Source organism: Phyllostomus hastatus, unplaced genomic scaffold (assembly GCF_019186645.2).
Source record: "Phyllostomus hastatus isolate PE091 unplaced genomic scaffold, TTU_PhHast_1.1 phas_contig_34, whole genome shotgun sequence".
Taxonomy (NCBI): Eukaryota; Metazoa; Chordata; class Mammalia; order Chiroptera; family Phyllostomidae; genus Phyllostomus; species Phyllostomus hastatus.
Genome location: NW_025333857.1, coordinates 57,391,505 through 57,412,651, shown reverse-complemented (window position 1 = coordinate 57,412,651; position 21,147 = coordinate 57,391,505). Strand labels below are relative to the sequence as shown.

Sequence of the window (21,147 nt, the reverse complement as noted above, 5' to 3'; positions counted from 1 at the left end):
TTTTTTTTTTCTTTTCCTGCTGCCTGGCTATACCATCCCCCTGGCTTTCCCTAAGTACACAGTAGAGTGTTCCAAGACAGTTTATTTTTTTAGAAAACACAGCTGCCCTGTTTGAGTAGCTCTGTGCTTTGTTTATTATACCAGTGGGTGATAAAGGTGATAGGAATGTGAGCAGCGCACGGCACTCATGGCATCGCGGGCGGCGATGAGGAAGGAAGGCCGTGCTGGGCTGGAGAGCAGGCGCTAGGCGAGCGCAGGTACCAGGATGCACTGGGTGGTGGACAACGGTCATGCCATGGAGAAGACCTTTAGTAAGCACTTTCACTGAAATTCCTGCAGGAGAAAGCTGGTCCCACGACTGAAACTCGAGCCCAAAAAGGGAGCAAACTTTTTCTGTAAATTGCCAGATAGTTGATATTTTCGACTTCACAGGCTGTGCGGCCCCTTCCGCAAGCGCTCAGCATTGCAGCTGGAGCACGAAAGCCACAGCAGACAACTTGTAAATGAAGGAACCCAGCTGTGTGCCGATTGAACTTGACTCACCGCTGCCAGTGGGCCAGGTCGGGCCGTGAGGAGTGGTTTGCGGCCCCTTCCTAGCACAGGTGTTCTTGACCTTTCCTATACATTGGAATCACCTGGTCAGTTTTGCTACCTTCCCGTCAGCCAGTCCACAGCCCAGGCTGAGGGGCCGTCTCTGAGGAAGGAACCCCGGCATCTGTGGTTTTGAAAGCTCCCGGGAGATTCCAGTGTGGGGCCCGAGTGAGAACCACCATCTTACCTAGCCTGTGCCTCTTTTTCTCCCTCTGAAGCTGTTCCCTTCATTGGATTTTGACTTGTTAGGTGGACAGCTACTGGAGAATCACAGAACGTAGCTGTTTCAACCCCTGCATCCAAGCCCTAGCAAGTGACCAGATGCCCAGTTAGTTAGCCTGTCAGCCATCAGAGGCACAGGCCTCAGGTTGCCTGGGAGGGAGGATGACCTTTGAGGCCAGCACGTTTTGGCCATGCCTAGCATGCTGGACAGTCAGCAGAGCACATGGTCGAGCCAGTAGCCAACACCCGGGTTAGAGGTGAGATCCCTGGCAGAGAGATCAGGAGGCCTCCATCTTTCTCATTTGAAAACAGGGAGGTTGGGCTAGATCGTGTGTGTGTGTGTGTGTGTGTGTGTGTGTGTGTGTGTGTTCAAACTTTTTTGGGCCTCTGATTTTCAGCCACTGCCCCCAGATGTACCCTGACAGAGAACAGAGGAAAGTGGCCCTCCTGGGGATGGAGCTGAGCGAGGAGGGAGGGGCCGGTGCCTGCTGATCACTGTCCCTCCACCCCCACCCCTGCCCCAGAATATCCCCCAAGGCTCTAGAGAACATAACTGGTCCTTATATCACTCATCTGGGAACCCAGCCTTGAGTCCCTGGTTTCAAACTCTGCAGGACCATTCTGCTGTGGCCCAGCCTCAGACTCTATGTCCAGGCTCAGCTCTCAGCACCTGAGGACAGGCCGAAAGGTCCTGTGGCACTGCTGCACCTCACACCTGCCCACCCCACTCCACCCCCCAGGGTGGAGGAGGGTGCAGGGCTCCCGCGTGGGTTAGCTGTAGGCCTTCCGGCTTGTCCAGTTTCGAGCAGCCCTGCGGCAGGTACTATGCTCACGGTATTTTCTCCTTTCTCCGCCTGTCAGCGAGTCTTGCTTTTGATTCTCAGTGGTTTGTGAGTTCCAACGTCTCTTTCCTTTGCTAAGGAAGTGATTATGTCGTTTGTTTGCTTTTCCCTAATGAAATTACATTTTCCAGTTAGCATCTAGTGGAGATTATATATTGGGAACCAAAACAAACTAAAAAAAAAAATCTCCAAAAAAAAATAAAACCCCAAGTAAATACACCCGTTAGGAACAAATGAGCTAATAACCACTGTCCGCAGCTGTGGCATTGTTCTCCACAGCCTGCAGCATCCAGGGTGGATAGGATTGCTGTGGGGGCTGGGAAGAAATGGCGCTGTGGCTGAAGAGGCGATGCCAGAAAATAGCACCTTGCAGAACCCCGTACCTTCCTGATGCCGTGCAGCCCGAGGTGTACTTGGCCCCGAGCCTGGCTCTATGCATCAGCCCTCCCTGAAAACTGGGGCACAGCGTCATTTAGACCCCAGGCAAGGCTCACCACCACGATATTTCCCTCTCATTGTGGGAGAAGCAGTAAAGCTCGATTTCAAGCACGCCACCCTAGCGACACAGCCCACGGATGGTGCTGTGTTTGTCTGAGGTTTTCCTGGCAGATGCCAAGCTTGCCTATTAAATAACATGGTATGTTTTACACCAACCTTTGCTGTTCATCCTTTTCACTAGAGTAGTTATACCTGAGAGTCCAACAAAATCGGATTGTGCACGAGAGCCTGGAACCTTCTTGGCTTAGTGGAAGCAATATAGGCTGTAGGATCAAGTAGACATTCATCCTAGCCCCAGCTCTGCCAGTGATTAGCCGGTGGACTCTGCACAGGTTTCCTAACTTCTCTGTTAGGCAATCCTTCCTTTATCTATAAAATGAGGCGGTGACATTTATCGACCGCAGAGCCCTGTTGTGTGGATTATAACAACAGCAGATGTGAAGTTCCCAGTACAGAGCCTTATATGGAACTAACATTCCAGGGTGGTAGCCAGCTCCCGGCTTCCTTGGTGTTGGCAGTGGGACCCATAGAGTCAGGTGCTCAGAAGTGGCTGGTGGCTTTCCCTCCAGCTGCAGAAAAGTCAGGGCATCAGTGGAGCTGCCTGGCGCCGTGGGCCCCCTGGCAGTGCCAGGGCAGGTCTGGAATGGGAGCTAACATGACTGGGTTTGCCTCATTGGAAGGACCACCTCCTTTTTGCCACTAAAACATGATGTGCCAGCCAGGATTCTGGAACATTACCCACTTGTTAGTATTCGTGAGCTCTGAAGGAAAGCTGCTTTTGGTTTCTCCAGTCGTATGTTCATTTATGCAGCTAATAACCCAACAGAAAGGTATCCATGGAAGCTCCTAACAGAGTAGGTAGGGCTTAGAATTCGTTCATGATGGTTAAATATAGGCATACCTCATTTTATTGTGCTTCACAGATGTTGTGGGGGCAGGGGGGTGTTTGTTTTTTTACAAGTTGAAGGCAAGACCCTCTGTCAGCCAGAAGATTACAACTCCCTTTATTGTGAGACTTGGTTTATTGTGGTGGTCTGGATCTGGACCGAAATATCTCCGAGGTATGCCTGTAAATCAGTAATAATGCCGCTGTACGATCTGTTACATTATCACTTTTCTTTTCTTCCCTTTAGCTCTAAAACAAATCCTGAAGTCCATAATTACCAGGTAAGATACTGCTTTTAAAGGTTTTCATGTAATGCTTCTTAAAGTTTCCAAACTTTCCACGCTGACCAGTCATTATGTTTATAACCAGATTTTAAAGAAATAATAATACGGGTTTTTAAAAAGATTTTATTTCTTTTTAGAGAAAGAGGAAGGGAGGGAGAAAGAGAGGGAGAAAAACATCAATGTGTGGTTGCATCTTGTGTGGCCCCCTACAAGGGACCTGGCCCGCAACCCAGGCATGTGCCCTGACTGGGAATCAAACCGGAGACCTTTTGGTTCACAGGCCGACACTCAATCCACTGAGCCACACCAGCCAGGACATAATAATATGGTTGGGTTGTTTGTTTGTTTGCTTGTTTGTTTTTTGAGAAAATAGTAAGAGGAGCATCTTTCCCCCGACCCATTCTTCCTCTTAGTCATGTGAGCTGCTTATTGTTCTTTACTTTGTCAACTGGCAAGCAGCAGGGATGTGGGTTTTAAGTTTCTGGGTGGTCAAGCAGCCTTTTGGGGCACTCACGTGAGGCCACTTCCTGTCTAAGTGAGTCCCAGGCCCAGGGAACGTGAGTCCCTTGAGGTGTGCCTCCAGGAAAGGATGCCTTGACCACTTGTTTGGGGAATGTTGTGTCCTTCATTTCCCTTTTTGGATCTTACATCATGCATTGGGGTGTCCAGTGTATGGAGAAATCCTGCAAGAAAGACACATGTTTTTTTTTAAAGCAAATGTTTCCCAAGATCATTTGATGATTGGACACTTCCCCAGTAAAAAAAAAAAAAACCTAGCCTTTCACCACCCCCTCCTTTTTTTTAGTGGTGCACCATTCACATCAGTGCAGTGGAGGTTTCTAGAACCCACTTTGTAAAGCATTGTTCTGGGCCTGTTGCCTGTAGCAGAGACACAGATGGGTTTCTGTGGCTGGCGTTCTGCTCTTTCCCATGATGGCCAGCAGGGCCCGCAACTTCCTGCCTACCCACCCCCCACTCCCCGTGGGCAGCTCTTGCTGGCCATTCGGTCTCCTACAACCTGGCTGGGACGTACTTTCCTCCATGGATTTCTCACCGCTGCCCGTCACACCATGTGTGCTCCGCTCCCAGAGAATTACATCATCGTTGTCCCATAATTTCCTTCCACCATTCCTTTGCCGCTCGTCTGCCTGCAAGTCCTTCATCTCCGATCTGTATAGAGCCTCCCTCAGAAGCCACCTCATCCCCAGAGTCTCTCGGCTCCCCTTGATTGGAAGTCACCAGCACCAGTGGTTCTGAGCCTTGCTTGCACCATCTGGCAAGCTGCAAACCAATCAATAACCAGTGCTTGGGCCTCACCCTGGGCTGGCTGAGTCAGGAGCTCTGGGGGTGGGATCTGGGTATGAGAGAGCCTCGAAGCTCCCAAGGTGTTTCTCATGAGCAGCCAGGTGGGGTGACCCCGGGTCGATGAGGTATCCTTTGCATCCTAGGTTGTCATTTGTTTGGGCTTGGAGGCAGCATCCACGTCCTATGACCTCCTAACTCGGGATCAGCTTTCCTGCCCTGGGCGGTGTGGATGTCTAAAGGACGTGACTCCCAGCTTTCTGTGCCCTATCACCAATCCGGTTTTGAATGTCACAAGTGACGAAGTTAGTTAATTCGTAATGAGTTCCCATTGGAGCCTCATTCTGACTAGCCTCATTCTTGATCTTCCGTTGCTGTGGATATCGATTCCTGAGGTAGGGGTGCAGATCCCATGTACATTATCTTTACTCAGCCTCCAAATTATGTTCCGGAAGGAATTGGTGATAGTGCCTTCTGGATATGAAATCATGTTCCCGATGTGCAGAACCTGGGGTGTGACATCCAAGTTTTTGGGGATGGCACCTAAGAGGTGCTTTGTGCCTGCCAGGGGACAGGCCAGGTTTCCTGATCTTTTTGCCTTCTTTAGGTTCTTGAATCTTCTTATTCACATTGGGTTTTTGTTTGTTTTTGAAGGATTGTCAGGTGCAAGTGGCTGGAATGTTGTGGGTGAAGGAAAGGGTTGTCTGTGGGTGATTACGATTTGAAAGACAGAAAAAAACTAAGTGAAGCAAAGCAGTCCCAGCTCAGGGCTGCCCCACCCCTTCCCCCTGGCCTCTCGGGTGAGCACTGTCTGCTCAGAGTGACCCAGAAGGCAATTGTTGGTGGACGTCAGATCTACAAAATCTCTTCCCTGCATGTTGGTGTCCCCCACATCTTTGGCAACCACTGGTCCCCTGCACCTGGCCGGCTTCCAGGTTCTGTGTTGCTCTCTCAGGGCTCGGGGTCAGTGGACCAGGAAGAGGACGCTGAGAGGTGTGGCCCGTTAAGCATCTGGATGCTGAGATAGTGTCCAGGAGGGTGGGGTGGAATTGCAGCGTTTATCTGATTCTGAGCTCAGCAAGGTTAGCCGGCTGCAGAGCGTGGATTGCTGTGTTCCTGATGCGGATGCTGTTGGCGTTGGGAGAGGGACAGTTCTTCCTTGTTTGGGACTCTCCGCAGGGTCACCAGATGTTTAGCTTCCCTCTTCTGTGTCCAGTAGTTAAAGGTAACCCTCCTATCATTGTGACAAGCAAAAATGCTCACATATATTCCCAGTTATCCTCAGGGGGACAGAGCTGGCCTGACGGAGAACCGTGTGGATTAACATAAAAAAAAATACTCCCAGACAGCTTTCAAGTGTGCATAAATTAGCAAGGACACCAAGGAAAGTTCTGGAGTACTCTTCTTCTAGATGGTTATGGTTGAGGTCCCCACCCTATCTCCCATGAATCTGATCTGGCTCTGTCTGAAGACAAGGGAATAGGAGGTCCATTTCTAGTCTCGGTTATTCTCTTCCATTGAAGCCCCAAATGGTGCAGCCTTGCTTGGAGCCACAACAGTTTGGGCAAATCATCTATGCTCCCTGGGTCTCTGGGTCCCCTCAGGGAGGGAAACTTGAAAAGACTGCATCAGGGCGATTCTAAAGTCCTGGTCAGTCCTCAGATTCTGCTCCCAAGGGCTTTTCTCCTGCAGCTTGTCCTCTTGGGGGCTGCAGACTGAGCCTGCTGACAGGCATCTTGGAAAGAGAGAGGCTACTGGAATACAGAATAGTCCGGGAGGGCATCTGAGGTCCATGAAGACTGAGTGAGCAGAATTGCTGAGAATTTCCCATAACAGAGAACAGCTTTCTGCTTATTAACCAAAGCAGCAGAAAAGGGAGATGGAGGGGAAGAAATAATTAAAAGAGTGATGGTGGCAAGACTGGAGTGTCTTTTAAATGTCAGGAGGGCCTAATTTGCCAGGTAGAAAGTTTAGCCTGGAGAAGCCCTGAGGCGTCCGACTGCGTCTGGGGCCGCTGCCCTCTGCAGGCCTGTGGTGGAAATGCACCCGCCACCCAGCCAGCCCCATCTCGTCTGTCCCCTGCGTCATTTTGTGAGTCGCCAGTCTGGATCTGCTTTCTCATCTTAAAAGGGACACATTTCTTCCTTCCCTTTCTTTAAGATGAATAAGTGCTCTGGATGGTTTGGGGTGGGGCGGTGCTTTGGATCAGACTTTAGGAAATGATTTTTCTGTTCAAACAAGGGAGAAAGAACGCATGCTGCCACAGCCCTTGGGTGCCCCTGGCCAGTCCTCGCCTGTGTCCGTGCAGACGTAACTGTTGCCCATGGCTGTCGTCACTTTCAGCAATGACAGACATTGTTTCTGAACATTGCCGACCATTCTCCCCGTCTTTCTGGCACTTTCCCTCCGTTCCCTCATTCCCTCGGGAGAGGTGATTATATTGCTGGGCCCGGGCACTCCGGGGCGGGGGCCCTTTCAGTAGCTGGTGCATTCACCTTTCTTCTACGGCAGCTTCCCAGCCCCCAGCCTTTGTCTGGGGGAAAGGAGATCATCCTGGGAAACAAACGTCCCTACCCCCACTCTGGGCCCGGGCCAGGGTTTGGTTATAGCCTTCCCATTCACAGCCCCTCAGGTGCATGCCAGTGGAAGAGAAAGTGAATGAAGACCATTGAAATCAGAAGGTCATGGAATAACCACATTTGGTGTTTTGTTTCTAGCCTCAGTATCATCCCAACATCCACCCCAGCCAGCCCCGGTGGCACCCTCACTCTCCGAATGTAAGGTAAGCGCCTGGCCGTTCACAAGTTCTTGTCTCTGGGAACGTGCAGATTCTCCTTAGTCATGACTTTAAGGTCTGCAGCAGCCGCCGCTGTTAGGGCCGCCTCGTCACGGCAGAGATCAATTCTGCTGCAAAGCAGAGGAAGCTAGTAGAGAGTCTGGATTTGCTAAAGATACACTTTTAGGACATCAGCATGAGCTGGGTTTTGTTGGGGGTTTTTTTGTCATTCAGCCTTGTATGTTTTTGAGTTGGTTCTGTGTTAGAAATGTTACTTAAAAGTTCTAAGTCACCTGTTCCTGTCCTGAGAATTCATTCACTAAGAATGTGACTAGAGCTTGGGGACTTTTGTTGTGGGGTCTTGGGCAGGATTTTTTTTCAGGGATGGGGTGAGGGTTTGCTTTTTGTGACAATGAATCTTTTTTGCTAAGCCCAGGGGTCAGTAACCTATTTTTCCCTAAAGGGTCAGATAGTCAATATTTTGGGCTTTGTCGTCTTTGTCACCACTACTCACCTCCGCCACTGGAGCTTGAAAGCAGCCACAGACAATGGGGAGTGAATGAGCGTGGCTGTGTCCCAATAGAACGTATTTACGGAAGTAGATGGTGGGCTCACCTCTGCCCTAACCTCCCACAACCCTCCCCGAGTAAACTCGCACCTGCCTTGTGTGTGTAGTTAGGCTCGAGCGTGTTTTAATGCGAGCTTTGCAAAGGCAGACCTTCCTTTCGAGATCAGCGTTCATTTGTGTTTACGGGTGAGGCTCTTTCAGAAACGTAGTTGGTGAATTCTGTTTGCATAGTTATTTCTTGTTGAGGGAGCCTTGCTCTTTGCGAAAGCCCAGAGGACGGAGTAAGGGAGATAAATCCGGTTAGTGCGAGGCAAACGGGAGCACTCGGTTCTTGACAGTTCCGACCACGGTCGTGGGGGATCCTGCCGAACAGTGCCGATTCAGCACGGACACCTGATGTAACTTTTAAAAGCAAGTTAAACTGGTGGAGCAGATGAGTCGCCATGTCTCTGCATTGCAAAGGCAGTGTATTTTCTAGGCTGAGAAACAGAAGAGGTTTATAGAAATGCTATTTTTAATAACCTTGTTTTGACACCGTTTTACACTTCTAACTGCCTAGTTTGCCATATTAATTTCCTCCGGAGGCACGCCCTCACTCAGCATTTCACAACAGGAACCGTGGGGAGGGATGGGACAGGGCTCCTGTCAGAAGGCCCGCGGGCCTGGCACCGGCAGTGTCAGTCCCCTGGGGGCTTGTGAAGGCAGAGTCTCAGGCCCGTGCAGACCTGCATCTGAGCTCTGGGTAGGGCCCAGCGTTTTATCAGGCTCTCCAGAGTTAGAGCAGCGCTGCCTGAGATACCGGCCCCAGGAAAAGAGAGTTCCTTGGTCCAGTACTTTTGGTAAATGCCGCATAAGACTTCCACAGGGGGCATTTGCATAATAGCCCTGAGACTCCCCCAGCAGAGGCAGCTTTGCACCTTTGCCTGGCTTTCCCCAGACCACCCTTGCAGGGATGAGAGCACAGCCGCAGACAGAGAGAGCTCTTCTCCTCGTGGAAGTTGCCACATAACCCACATCTGAATGTCTGAACTACAGTAGGCAGTCCATTCATTTCAGCGTGCAGGCCATTCCCCCTCACACTGTTCACAGTTTTCCCTGCCCGTTCCCTTCGCGCTCATGTTGTTTCGCTCACGTTTCTGAATGTTCTTCCATTCCCCCACTAACCATTCACTCTGCAAACAAAACAGGCCATCCGTTCAGGATGACAGGCCGCCTTGGAAAGCGTCGGCCAGTGGAGAGGACGGCCATTTCGATTATGTCCACAACCAGAACCAGAAGAACTTAGGAGTGCAGAGTGTGATGTGTCCAGATAAGCTCATGACCACGCTGTGAGAGACCGAGCACCTCCCTTCCATTCACCATCCCTGTTCCATCCCATCCCATGACGAGTGTCTCGGCCTCCCACGGATGTGTCTGTAAACGCGTCTCTAAGGAATAGTGCGGGAAGGTGTTGTCCGTGTCCGTGTAAATGTCAGGAAACAATCACAATAGCTAGTCGTAACTTAATGGTTGACTGCATTCTCAATAAAATGAAGGTAGGTAAAGGCTCAGGAATCACCTTGATGTTCTGATTTTAAGACTGGAGTTAAAGTCTGTGTTTATTGTGTTTCTATGTATCTGATATTCCTTTGTTATTTAATGAATGGGACCAAATAAAACCAGAGAAACGTGGGGAGATAGCTCTGCAGAAAGCACCAGTAATACGGCGAGGATGGGGATGGCCGGGATCCAGCCCCTGCTGTAGTGTGATCTTTGATGAGCCCCTTCGCCTTCGTGGGCCTCCTCTTCCTCATCTGAAAAGACTGGCTTGGACTAACCCATCATCAAGGTCCTTTCCGACTCTGAAATTCTGTGATTCACTAAAATTTAATATTTCTAGGCTATCTCATAGGAAAACTGCAGTCCCCCCTCTGTGACAGAGGTGACCCCACCCGGAAGCTAAATAAACATGTGTTCACTTGGCTGATGTTATTATGTAATGGCAGGGAGACTCTGAATTTCAGATCTTGACAGTGTAGCCACTTCGAATTTTAGAGATTTTACTAATCATAAATTGCATAGCATCCCTTTTGATAGGATTTGCTGCTCAAGTACAAGAATAATTTTTTATTGTCTTAATGATTGGTGCTGCTAACTTGCGTGATTTCAGAAGACATGATTATGGATAGACACTGTCAACATTTGTAGAATTCGAGGGTTGGTTTTCACCCTAGACTTCACTCTTTTAAAAAGCAACGTGCAATCCGAGATGCATATGGCTTAAATTATTGCATGCAAGGCTCTACAAAGTCGTGCCAAAGCATTCTGTAGACTAGCAGAGGGTGGCTGTTGCACAGTCTTACTATAGAACCAGAAATTAATGTGTTGTCCTTTAGGATAGAACTCATACCAAAATATTTATTTTCCCCCCATTTCAAGCCACGAGTCAGACATTGTTTCTCTTAATAGGTAGGCCTGAGATATTTTTGGTTCGTGCTTTTGTGAAATCACTTCGTGTGTCATTTTTATATATGTAATTGTAATTTGGCCCATTTCAAGCCTTTAAAACAAACGTATTGACATCTCTTGAGACCTTTTTATTGCGAAAATCTGATCTTCTCTTGGGTACCCCAAAAACCTATCCAGAAGGAGGGAGTCAGCTGCCCACCCTGCACAGTGGAATCTGTATCCCATATAAACTCCCCAAAGAGATGTGTTTACAGTTACAACCCATTTTAGCCGGTGTCCTGATGCCCACTGTATGTGCTGTGTACAAATACATGTGTTCTGAAGCTTTTAATCTTATTGGTACGTTTTTACAAATGTGTTTCCAAGGAATAAAGATTATTCTTGCTTGTTTTGACTCCATCTTTATTTTGTGCTGCGCAAAAGTGTCATCTGTGGATGGCGCAGGTGACGTGACAGCGAGCGCCCGGGAGTCTGTTCGGTGGCACCGAGCAAGTCCGTGCTAGGGCGAGGCTGCTCTGGGGGAGAGGGGCTCTTCTTGTAGGCAGCGGCTGAGGCATTTCTTCCCCTGGCGCAGCTCTGGCGAAGGTTCTAGCACCCGGGCACAGGTGGCAGTGGGGTTTCTCCTGCCACAGTCCTCCAGTGAGGGTGGGTGTTCGCAGCTGCTGTCCCTGGCGGAGTGCCGTCAGCCCCGGCGGCGTCTGTGGCCTCCTGCCGATTGCTGCCGTACTCAGTCTGACGCTGTCTAATAAAGGTCTGATGCCCAAAGCAGCTTGACTGGATTCTGTTGTCTGCAACCAGGAAAGATGAACCAGTTTGCATATCCGTGGCCTCCCCGTTGTTGAATCCCAGGTACACTGTTTATTCCTCAGCTTCGGGACCTCGGTCCGCTGCCTTTGACAGAGGTGATGACTCACTCGCAGCTTCTAGAATCTCCGTTCCCTCGGCCTCACCGGTAGCTGATCCTGTAGCCCCCTGAGTTTTTCTTTGCTCTTTGAAACAGCCTCTGCCCCTGCATCCTGCGAAACCTTGCTCTTTCCGGGAGTCCTTCCCCTGCTTTTCTCACTGTCACCGTCTACCTGCGTCTTCTCATCTGTCATGACTTTGCAAAGCTGCTGACTCTGAAGCCATTATCTCTCTCTCAGATTCCTCTGCGTCTCAGACTGACTTTCAACTTGTACATTCCATGTGCATCTTAAACTCCGCATGTCAAAAATTAAAACTTCTCCTCTTTTACCCACGGCGGAAAAATACTGCACCCGAATTCTCTCTTTTCTATCCGCGGTGAGAATTTGTACATCATCGGCATCGCCTCTCCCTCTTGCCACCCACTCCCAGGCAGTCTCCAGGTCTGCTTAACGCTCCTTCCTTAGTAGTTTGGTCAGCCCACCCTCTCTCCTTGCTACCATCCTTGAAGCAGCCTCTTTTCTCTGGCCGAGAGCTGGTCCTCCTGACCTCCTTGACCCCAGCCTCTCTTGACAACCTCCGTCTCCTCCCAGCCGCCAGAGTGATTGTTCCAAAACACCATCTGATTGTGTCATCCCGTTGCTTGCCACCTGCCAGGGTTCTCCATCACCCTCGGGATGAAGTCCAAGGCCTTCTCTGTGGAATTCCCCTGCTCTCTGCTTCTGTCTCGTTGCCCCAGCTAGCATATTTTCTCATTTCTCACCCTCCTGTTGAAACTCCTACAGCACCACACTGCTTGTAGTTCCTGACATTCACCATACCCTGCTGTCACTCCCATCTGTGCCTTTGCAAATACTGCTCCTTCTGCCGAGAACGCCGTCACTGCCCTCCCCTCGGCCCAGCTTCTGCTCATCCCTTCCGTTTCCACTCAGCCTCGGCCTTCTCCAGGGGCTCTGGCCGCCCCGGCTCTGCCACTGGGTTAGCTTCTGCGCTCCGCTCCACTGTCCCCCAGCTCCTATCTATTTCAGTGGTGCACACACTGCTTTGTATTAAAACTGCCTCTTGTCTTCATCTCCTCCCGGAGGCTGTACGTGCTTACGTGTGAGCTTTGTGCTGTATCCACCTTTGTTCCCCGGTGCCTGATGGATAACAGGTGCTCCAGGAATGTCTGTCCGTTCAGCAAATGAATTACTCCACGTTCATTCTAAAGGAAATGTCAAACCAGATTGCAGACAGTTAACACGTCATCTCTGAGCTGGCCCAGAGGCACCTGAACAACCGTATCCAGTCTGCGGCCCTGCATTTTGAGTAGGACACTGGCTGAGGATGAATGTTCTGGCTGCAGCCTCATCATCTGAGTATCAGTCAGTGTGTCTGTGGTGTCCTCATAGGCACCGTGAGGCGCTGGTGCAATGTGGAGTGTTACCACCCGGCAGAGAACTCTCCGGCCGCAGGGCACTGGAAACCCAGGGAGATTGACATTGGTCCATGGTAACATACGGGGGGGCTGATAGCCACATATGTGCCTCACACTCTACACATGTCACTTCTCTTGATCCTCTGACCACACTGTGAGGTCAGTGGATCCTTCCCACACATGGGAAGCTCAGGTTTAGGCTTTCACTGGACACCTTGCGTGTGGTCACACGGCCAGTGGGTGGTGAGTCAGAGTTCAGACTCAAAAGCCCGTGGCCTCCCACTCGGTGCTCTGACACCTCTGACCGCCAACCATCCCGCCATCTGGGACCCCGTCGACCCCCATCTTCATGACACTGTTATGATGGTAAGGAGTTCACTACACTGCAGTCTAGTTACTTACTGGGAAGCCACCACCACCAGCAGCAGTTTAGCCCATGTACCCTCTATACCATTGGTCTATAACCTTGTCCGTCACCTTTGCCAGTGAGCCAGTAACCCCATTACTCCCCCCACACCCAGATGTCTAGGAACTTCATGCCCCACCACCCTCTCCCAGGAATCCAGTGACCCTGTCCACACGGGCACTCGTTCAGCAACAGCCCCCTTTCCCCAGGAGCAGAAAGGGAGCCTTGCTTTCTTAACGGGCTGCCCATTCGACACGACCCACTGCTTCCTTCTGCAGGGCTCACACACTAGCCTCTTCTCCTGGAGCACTAACCTGCCAGTGAAACCAAGCTCCGTATTTCATAACTAACGGAGTTCACTTTTTGCGTTTTAGAAACTCAGGGACTTGACGGGTTTTGCATCATCCATTATTTTTCTGAGACCCCTCGGGATATCTAACAGTGGATGGACAGTGTTGTCAGATGGAGGTAATTCCTAGGGACGAGAAGTCTTGAAATCTTGCCAGCTAGTTACCTTGGCCTTCAAAGCCCTCTTGCCTGTTTCGGTCCTTGGTCTGCCGTTTCCACTGAAAGCGGTTCTCACTAACAGTGAAGACGACGGAATGAGGACATTGCGGAGTCCTTCTTTGTTTTTCTTGCCGTTAACATTTACCCCATCCTTCCAGGTCTGTGACCCCAGCCTCCTGGGTCCTGCTCTGAACACAGCTAAGGATAGATGGCTTCGGTTGCCCTTGGCTTTCCAGCTTTTAATGGGCCTTTTAAGATCTAAGCTCATCAAAGAACTCCCTGAACAGCGGTATTGATCCCTTTGGATCAATATTTCCCAAACTTACCTCTAAGTTAATTCCCTGACTCTTGCAGAAGTACCAGGTAAATACCCTGAATAGACCTAGAATGATCTGCCTTCTGCCATTTTCTTACAGAAGGCAACAGACAAATGCCGGGACCAGGCGGAGAAGGGCGAGAGAGAAAAGGCAAACTGCTGTTAAAAATAGGAGAGACCCTTTGTTCACGAAAGGGCACACTTTAAGTCCTGGTGGGTGTCTAAAGGTGAAGCAAACATGAAATTGGCATTCTGTCGAGCCTGGGCAAAAGAAATCCTCGGCAATTCTGCAAATAGGCCCATTTCCCCCCAAATTAGGCAACCAAAGAATGGCTTGGACGGCTGATTAAAAATTGAGGTTGTTAGGCTCTGTCTCCATGGTCGGGGTGAGGCCTGCCCAGCCTCCTCCGTTTTGACAGTCGTCCCAGGCGAGGGAGGGGGCAGGTGCGGGGCCTCGCTTCGGAAAAGCGCAGTTTCCTGTCTGGTTCTGTTGGCCCTTGTTTCATGGCTCCGGTCTAACTCCTTAAGTGGGGGCCCGCTCTGTAGAAGTGGACACGATGTTAGTAAGTCAACAGGTGGACATCACAGTTCCGCACGTGGTGGTGGTGGTGGGGTCAGGGTGAGAGATGCGGTACGTCCGAGTCTCCGCCCGGGGATGGAGCTAACGGAGTCCAGAGACGGCTTCTCATCTCTGAGGCAAATGAGGCTTTCTTCCCCTTCCCATCCTTTTCCTACAAACACATGTGACGGCGCCTGCCACAGTCACCCTCTCCTCCCCACCCCCTCTTCCCTCGAAATGCTGCGACTCTCTGGACAGCATCCGGCTTTTGGCCCTAGTCCCCGACCACATCTACTATTTGCTACCACATCGCGCCATTTAAAGAGAGAAACATTTCCATTTCGATGACTGTTTTTAACAAGGTAGAAAAGTTTAATGTATATCATCTTTCAATTTTGAAATGTAGGACACGCAGGACATCAGTTTCACTCAAAAGCATGCTTTTTCACTTAAATTACATTTTTTGTTTGTTTAGAAGCTGAGATTCACTTAAATTACAATTTTTGTGTGTGTAGAAGGTAAGATTCTGACTGGGAGTTTATTGAGAACTTTCCACTGAGGCTTCTTCAATACCCGCCTGGGTTTGTTCTGAATGAAGTAAATATAATCGAAGTAAGTGGATGGATACATCATAACAAGCAGCTAGATCTTTCTTCTCTGCGTGGTTTTGCACTTCCTCAGGCTCACTGTGAAGAAGAATGTGAGAATTCCAGTGGTTCTGTTATGGCTTTAACTCGTTATAATGTCCCTCCCCCAAGTCTGTCTAACAAGTTTATGTCATCATTCTGCTCTCCGCGCCAAAGCAAGGGGCCAGGGAACTCCAAAGGATGGAAGAAGGGTTTAGGGCGTGGGGACACCCCAGCCTGACAACCCAGGCCAAGACTCGGGCCATGTGGGGAAATGGATGGGGGTCTGCAGAAGCAAAGTGACAGGACTTTGCGAGCTGATGAGAGGACACCAGGGTCCACCGTGGAGGGCGGGTTTTTTCCTCTGGCCAGGTGCAACGTGGGCCCTTTGGAAGCTCACATGGTTTGAATCCCAACTTTGCCGCTCCCTAGCCATGTGACCCTTAGCCAGTTTTTTCTGCAGTTCATTTTCCTCATCTAAAAGGGAGTTTAGCAATATCTGTTTAGGAGACTTAAATGACATTGTGTATGTGAGGTGCTTTGCACAATGTTTGATGCTAACTGGTAGCAGTTTTTAGTGAGGTGGGGGTTTTTTTTGGTTGTTGGGGGGTTGGTCGGTTGTTTTTTTGGTTGTTGGGGTTTTTCTGTTGTTTTGTGGGGTTTTTTTTTGTTTGTTTTTTGGGTGGTTTTTTTTTTTTTTTAGATTTAAGGCCCTACCAGTCCATGTGGTGAGAAATAGGACAAGAAAATACAGTTTAGCTCAAGAAATGGTATCTCTGCAGGTGGACAGGTTGAGATGTATGGTCTAAGTTTAGCAATGGACAGAGGTGCCTGCTTCCGAAGGAAAGGTCAGATGGAGGAGGGTTAATACAATACATGAAAACACAGCCCTGAAATGCTAACAAGCAAAGAGCAGAAACACCATGGGGAGTTTGAGAGGGGATGGAAAGAAATAGAAGTGATATTTCTGTCTGAGAATCCTGGGAAGTCACTGTCCAGGCAGAAGGTGCACAATGCTTTCCCAGCTGCATGTGACAAAATGGGCAGAGAGGCCGGCATCAATGAGACCACCGAGAGTCTGTCTGCTGGTACAATTGGGACTCAGGAATCTGGAGAATGGAAACGTAGCGTCTGCTCCGTTCCCCACTTGCCCCAACTTGGGATTTCATCTCACACAAAGCAGAGGAACCGTTTAGCTATTTGGAGACGAAGTGAAAGTAATAATGGGAACCGCTGTGCTTCTTAACTTTTTTTAGGAGGTAATACAGACAGTGGTAAAAATACAAACAAAGGTATCTGAAAGTTACTTTTTCTTCCCATCCTCTTATTCCCCAGTTCCTGAGCTCTTCCCAGAGACAAACATTGTTAGCCTTTCTTCTTGTCAATCCAGAGCGATTCTACATATAAACAAGCACGTGTATTTATTTAAGCAATCAATATTGATGGGCATTTAGGCTGCCTCGAATCTCCTCGTACATTCTGTTTTATGCACTTGAACAAATCTATCTGTAGAATAAATTCCCTACAAGCAGAGACTTGGGTTAAAGGGTCTGTGCATATTTAATTAGGATATTGTCTGATGAAATTTCCTTCCAAAGACATTCTACCTGATTATGCTGCCCCCCACCCCCACCCCAGTGGTTTGACAGAGCTTCTGTGATCCCACAACAAACAAGCTCTTAGCCTTACGTAGCTGACTCTTCTGGACCTTTGTTCCACTGGTGGGTAATAACCAGATTTTCCTTGTGAACTGCATCTCTCTACATGCAGGGCTGCACAGCTTTTCCTATGTTTGAAGGCCATTGGTTGCTTATTTTCTGTGAACCATCTAGAAACCCTATTCTTCAGTCATGGTCTTTAATAAATATCAGGCTGATGAAGTAAAATGAATCATGTCATCTTAGCCCTTTTAATAGGGAAGAAAGGGAAGGCTGGGAAACGTTGATATTTACCAGACACTTCTTGAAAGCGGCTTTCCAGAAGTTCAGGGAAGCATCAGCAGGATACCAGGCCCTGGAGATAGACTACAGGAAGCGTAAACATAGACAAGATAAAGAATTGACTTCTGACATCCACATTTCCTTTTCTGTTTGGGAGTTTATTGAGAACTTTCCATGCAGACATCTTAAATACCCACTCAGATATTGTGAATGTCCCTGGTGCATTTGATCAAAGAACGGCGAATTTCCTTTTAGGTACAATTAAAATTCTAATATATTGGATCTAAAATCACAGCCACATCCCAAGGCTCAGCAGTGGCATTATTGGAGGAAAGACTGCAGGACTGAAAACACCAGAATGGCTGCAGTCTCGGCGACCCACTAAAAAAGGGGTTAGAATAATTAGAGGAACATCCCTGTGGACTCATGTTATGCGAAACCCGCAGAAATCTACCTAATCGTCCCCTCCTGAATGGTGGATGGTTTCGACAGCCACTTTCTGCAGCTGAAACCTCAAAAGCCAGAGGCGTTGCTGTGCTAATGGCTCCACCAGCATCATCCGCGGCTGAATAATGGACCTTGTACCAATATTAAAGGCAATTAAACAAGCCCCTAAAATAGGCTTCAGAGGCTTACAGGATGGATAGAATAGAAGCTTCCGAAAAACCTACTAGAATGGAAGAACAGACAGAGAGGATCATTAGAGGAGATTTTTAAGCACTCATGAAAACCGAAAGAGATTAACCGCATCTGTATCACCTCAAAAACACGTACCCAGGTTCAGTTCTAGCTCCTGCTCACACTGGCATCTCGTGCAGTTAGAGCGTCTAACATCTGCCCTTAACAGAGCATGACATGTATGCATATAACCTGAACGTCTTCCTGGAATGAACGATCACGTCATTCATTGGGTGGGTGGGTGGGTGGTGTCTGCGGAGCGGAAGAGTAGCACTCTCCACTCGTGCCCGCGTCTGCCATAGCTCCTTCAAAGTGCAAGGGATGGAAAACGACCGACTGGCTCTTTCAACGTGATTTTATGCACTAGCAGCTGTGCCTTCATGGCAGTGATTATTTTGCTTCTCTCTTCCTTGAGGGCTCCTATATGACACTGTGTAGGATGCATTTAAAACAGTGGCTAGGGGCAAGCTAATGCTGTTACCCACTTGGAAAAAAGGAATCTTCATTTAAGGCAAAGTGGGCACTGGAATGCAGAAATGAGAGCCTCCCCCTAAAAACTCTGTAAGAAACTAAGAAGAAAAAACACTGTTAGACTGATTGGAAGTGAATGCTGGAAAGGAAAACAACTATATTTATGTCTCTATTTTTTTTTAAGGCAGGAAAGAAATTGAATAAACTCTTAGCCATAGCCTCAATGCAAAAATGAACTCATGAACTATTTATTCTTTGGACTCGGACCCTGAAGTTGATCTGGAGGGAGGGGCAGAAGCCTTACCACAAACATGGCAGAGCACTTCCCCACAGCTGCGTGGTGCCTCGTGCACAGTCAGACAGCCATTGTAAAAATTAGCAAGAGTGCTATCCGCACGAGATGAGTTGTTCTGGCAGGAAATTGTCCAGGCCTGCCATCTGCCAATAGTCGAATGGCTATCATTGAACCCGTTCAATAGCAGTTTCGCCAAAGGAAAATTCCAGACTCCGAGATGGGGCACGCATCCTGCTCTGGTCCACCCAGGACAGAGACTCGGTTACCACTGAACCTTCAAGGCTCTTGTCGCTCCTTAAGGCATATGGAATCGTTGCCTCCACTGTTTGACACAGACTAGAATGTGACGTGAGGGAAACCTGGGGGATTCGTGACCAGAGGGAAACTTTGATGGAAAAGAACCCTTGATAAATCACCAAGGGAGAATTAAAACTTAATGCCCTCTGATACTCATTTAAGACACATTTACCCAGCTTCTGCCCTGTGCCAGGTGCTGACGCAGGCCCGGGAACTCACGCTGAGAAGAGGCCTCCCTCGGCTGCAGGTAGCTAATGAACCAATCAGAAGAAGAGTTCCCGGTCTGTAAGGATTTAGACATCCCCCGTGCTAACACCAGAATGAGACACTTCCAAGTTGATTGCTTGGAAGATGTCTTCAAAGAAATACAAATTGGGAAAATTCTCTCCTGCCAATTAGTAGTCTATATAAAGACATCTAAACCATGCCAAAAAATGTAATTTTGACCTTTTCAGAAAAGAGAAAAATGAGGGAGGACATCTTTTCTCTCCAGTTGCTCTTTAAAAAAAAATAAAACTGCTAAGTTGCTGAAAGAAATCATCTCTAATTAATAGATCTAACATTTGGAATGTGTCACATTTCTAAGATGTTTACACAATTTTCTTCTCAAACCCATTATGAAAAAGATACAGTTTTTCAAATATATTTTCTATCTGTACTTACTGCCAAATGGTATGCTTCCACTGAATTCAATAAGAGCTTGTAGCAAATATGTTGGTCTAATGGTCCACTCTGTTTAGTCTCCACTAAATAAAAATCGAAGGAAGTGACAGGTATCCTGGAAACCATGACAAGTAAATGCACCTTGTCCTATCTTTCGGCTGGACACAGCGGAGATCAAAATATTTCATTGAGCTGTACTTCCTGGCATATGAATGCTTAATAAATGTTTGTCCACATATGCCGTGTCTGGGGCCCAGATAAGTGAAATGAGTCACCGAAGGTCATATAGCTAAGTGGCAGTAACACCAAAGCTAAGTGCCAACCAGCGTTCCTTTAATGTCATTATGCTCCTTCTTTTGTCCACAAAAAGATGAAACACAGTGTCTCTTAGTGCTTGAGAGAGCACAGTGCTCTAGAGTCAGGTTGCTTGGGTTCAAATCCCAGCTTTGCCATTTGCTAGCTGTGTGGCTTTAGGGAAGTTGATTCATCTCTCTGTTCCTGTTTTGTTATCTATAAAATAAAGATAATAATACCTGTCCCTTTTTCAAATGGTTGTTGAAAATAAATTAATTAATAGATGGCACAGCGCTGGCCACTCAAAAAAGGTAGCTTTTGTTTTGTTTTGTTTTGTTTTGTTTTCCTCTGTGAGTACTTAGAGAGCACAGTGAATGCACTGGTGTTCAGTCGGGAGGTTGATTCTGGCTGACACCGTCTGGTGTAAAAACACGGTTGCTTGCGTCGATTCTGCTAACAGAGTCCCCTTTGGAGAGCCACAGTTCCAGGCCAATGGGCAGGAGTATGGACAAGTGGTAGTACTTCTAAACTTTTTCTCCTCCTTGGCACACAGGGAAAAAGATTTATTTGTATAGCACATGGAGGCAAAGCAGACAAGGCTGCTTGAGGCTCTAGCCTCCTGGGTTTGGTCCACTGGCTTTAACGACTGAAAGAGTAAATGGTTCAACCCACTTGCCACCCCTCAGAGGCCCATCAGTTGGTAGGAAGCTCTGCTGAGAGGTGTGTCGGCATCTCCCTGATGCGTTAGTTCTGAGTAGGAATAGGGAGTTGTCCCTGTGACGAGGAGCCAGTTTGCCCCAACCAGGCTCCTCTGGAAAGTATCTGGAGAATTTCTGTGCTGTTTGATGGGCTACAAAGAAGCCGTTCCTGCCTCCAGGATCCTGCTGTGAAGCTGCCACGTGCATGGGTAGGTAAGAGTCACTCTGCATACAGGCAGCACATCAGTGTGCAGTGAGCAGTCCAGAGAAGATGCCAGCACTTGTCTGACCCACTTTCTGTCACAGGGAAGACAATAGGCCCAGAGCCACTGTCCAAGGTTCCTCCCCAGGTTGGGGTAGAAGTGAGACTGGAACCCAGTCAACAACAACTCAGTGTGCTTTTTGCTGCCCTCTTGGGGAGGGTGGATACTTCTGGTGATGTTTCAGGTTGGAGAGGTGAGGCTGGACTGTGACCCACCCACCCCCATAGGCCAAAGTCACTTCTTTTGCACACAATGTGGCACTGTCCTGGAGGCATAGCCTCCAGGAGGCAGCCAGGGTGGACGAGGGACCCAGCCGATGGGACAATGTCGGGGGACAACTAGCACAGTTTCTTCTAGAACGTATCCTCCATTTGCAGCAGACGCCTTCTCCATCCCT

General features: G+C 48.7%; 1 protein-coding gene across 4 annotated transcripts in view; it reads left to right on the top strand.

Moving 5' to 3' along the window:
* Positions 1–21,147, top strand: part of EPB41L4B (erythrocyte membrane protein band 4.1 like 4B) — a 118,103-nt gene that overhangs the window by 57,236 nt on the left and 39,720 nt on the right. For 3 of the 4 annotated variants that reach the window (XM_045840283.1, XM_045840282.1, XM_045840281.1), the window contains exons 14-16: positions 3,287–3,320; positions 7,343–7,407; positions 9,157–10,805. In XM_045840283.1, the coding sequence (XP_045696239.1) occupies positions 3,287–3,320; positions 7,343–7,407; positions 9,157–9,301 (244 nt within the window). In that variant the 3' untranslated portion in view covers positions 9,302–10,805. Of the gene's footprint in view, positions 1–3,286; positions 3,321–7,342; positions 7,408–9,156; positions 10,806–21,147 lie in introns of those variants that run through there. The other variant, XM_045840284.1, reaches the window with a different exon arrangement.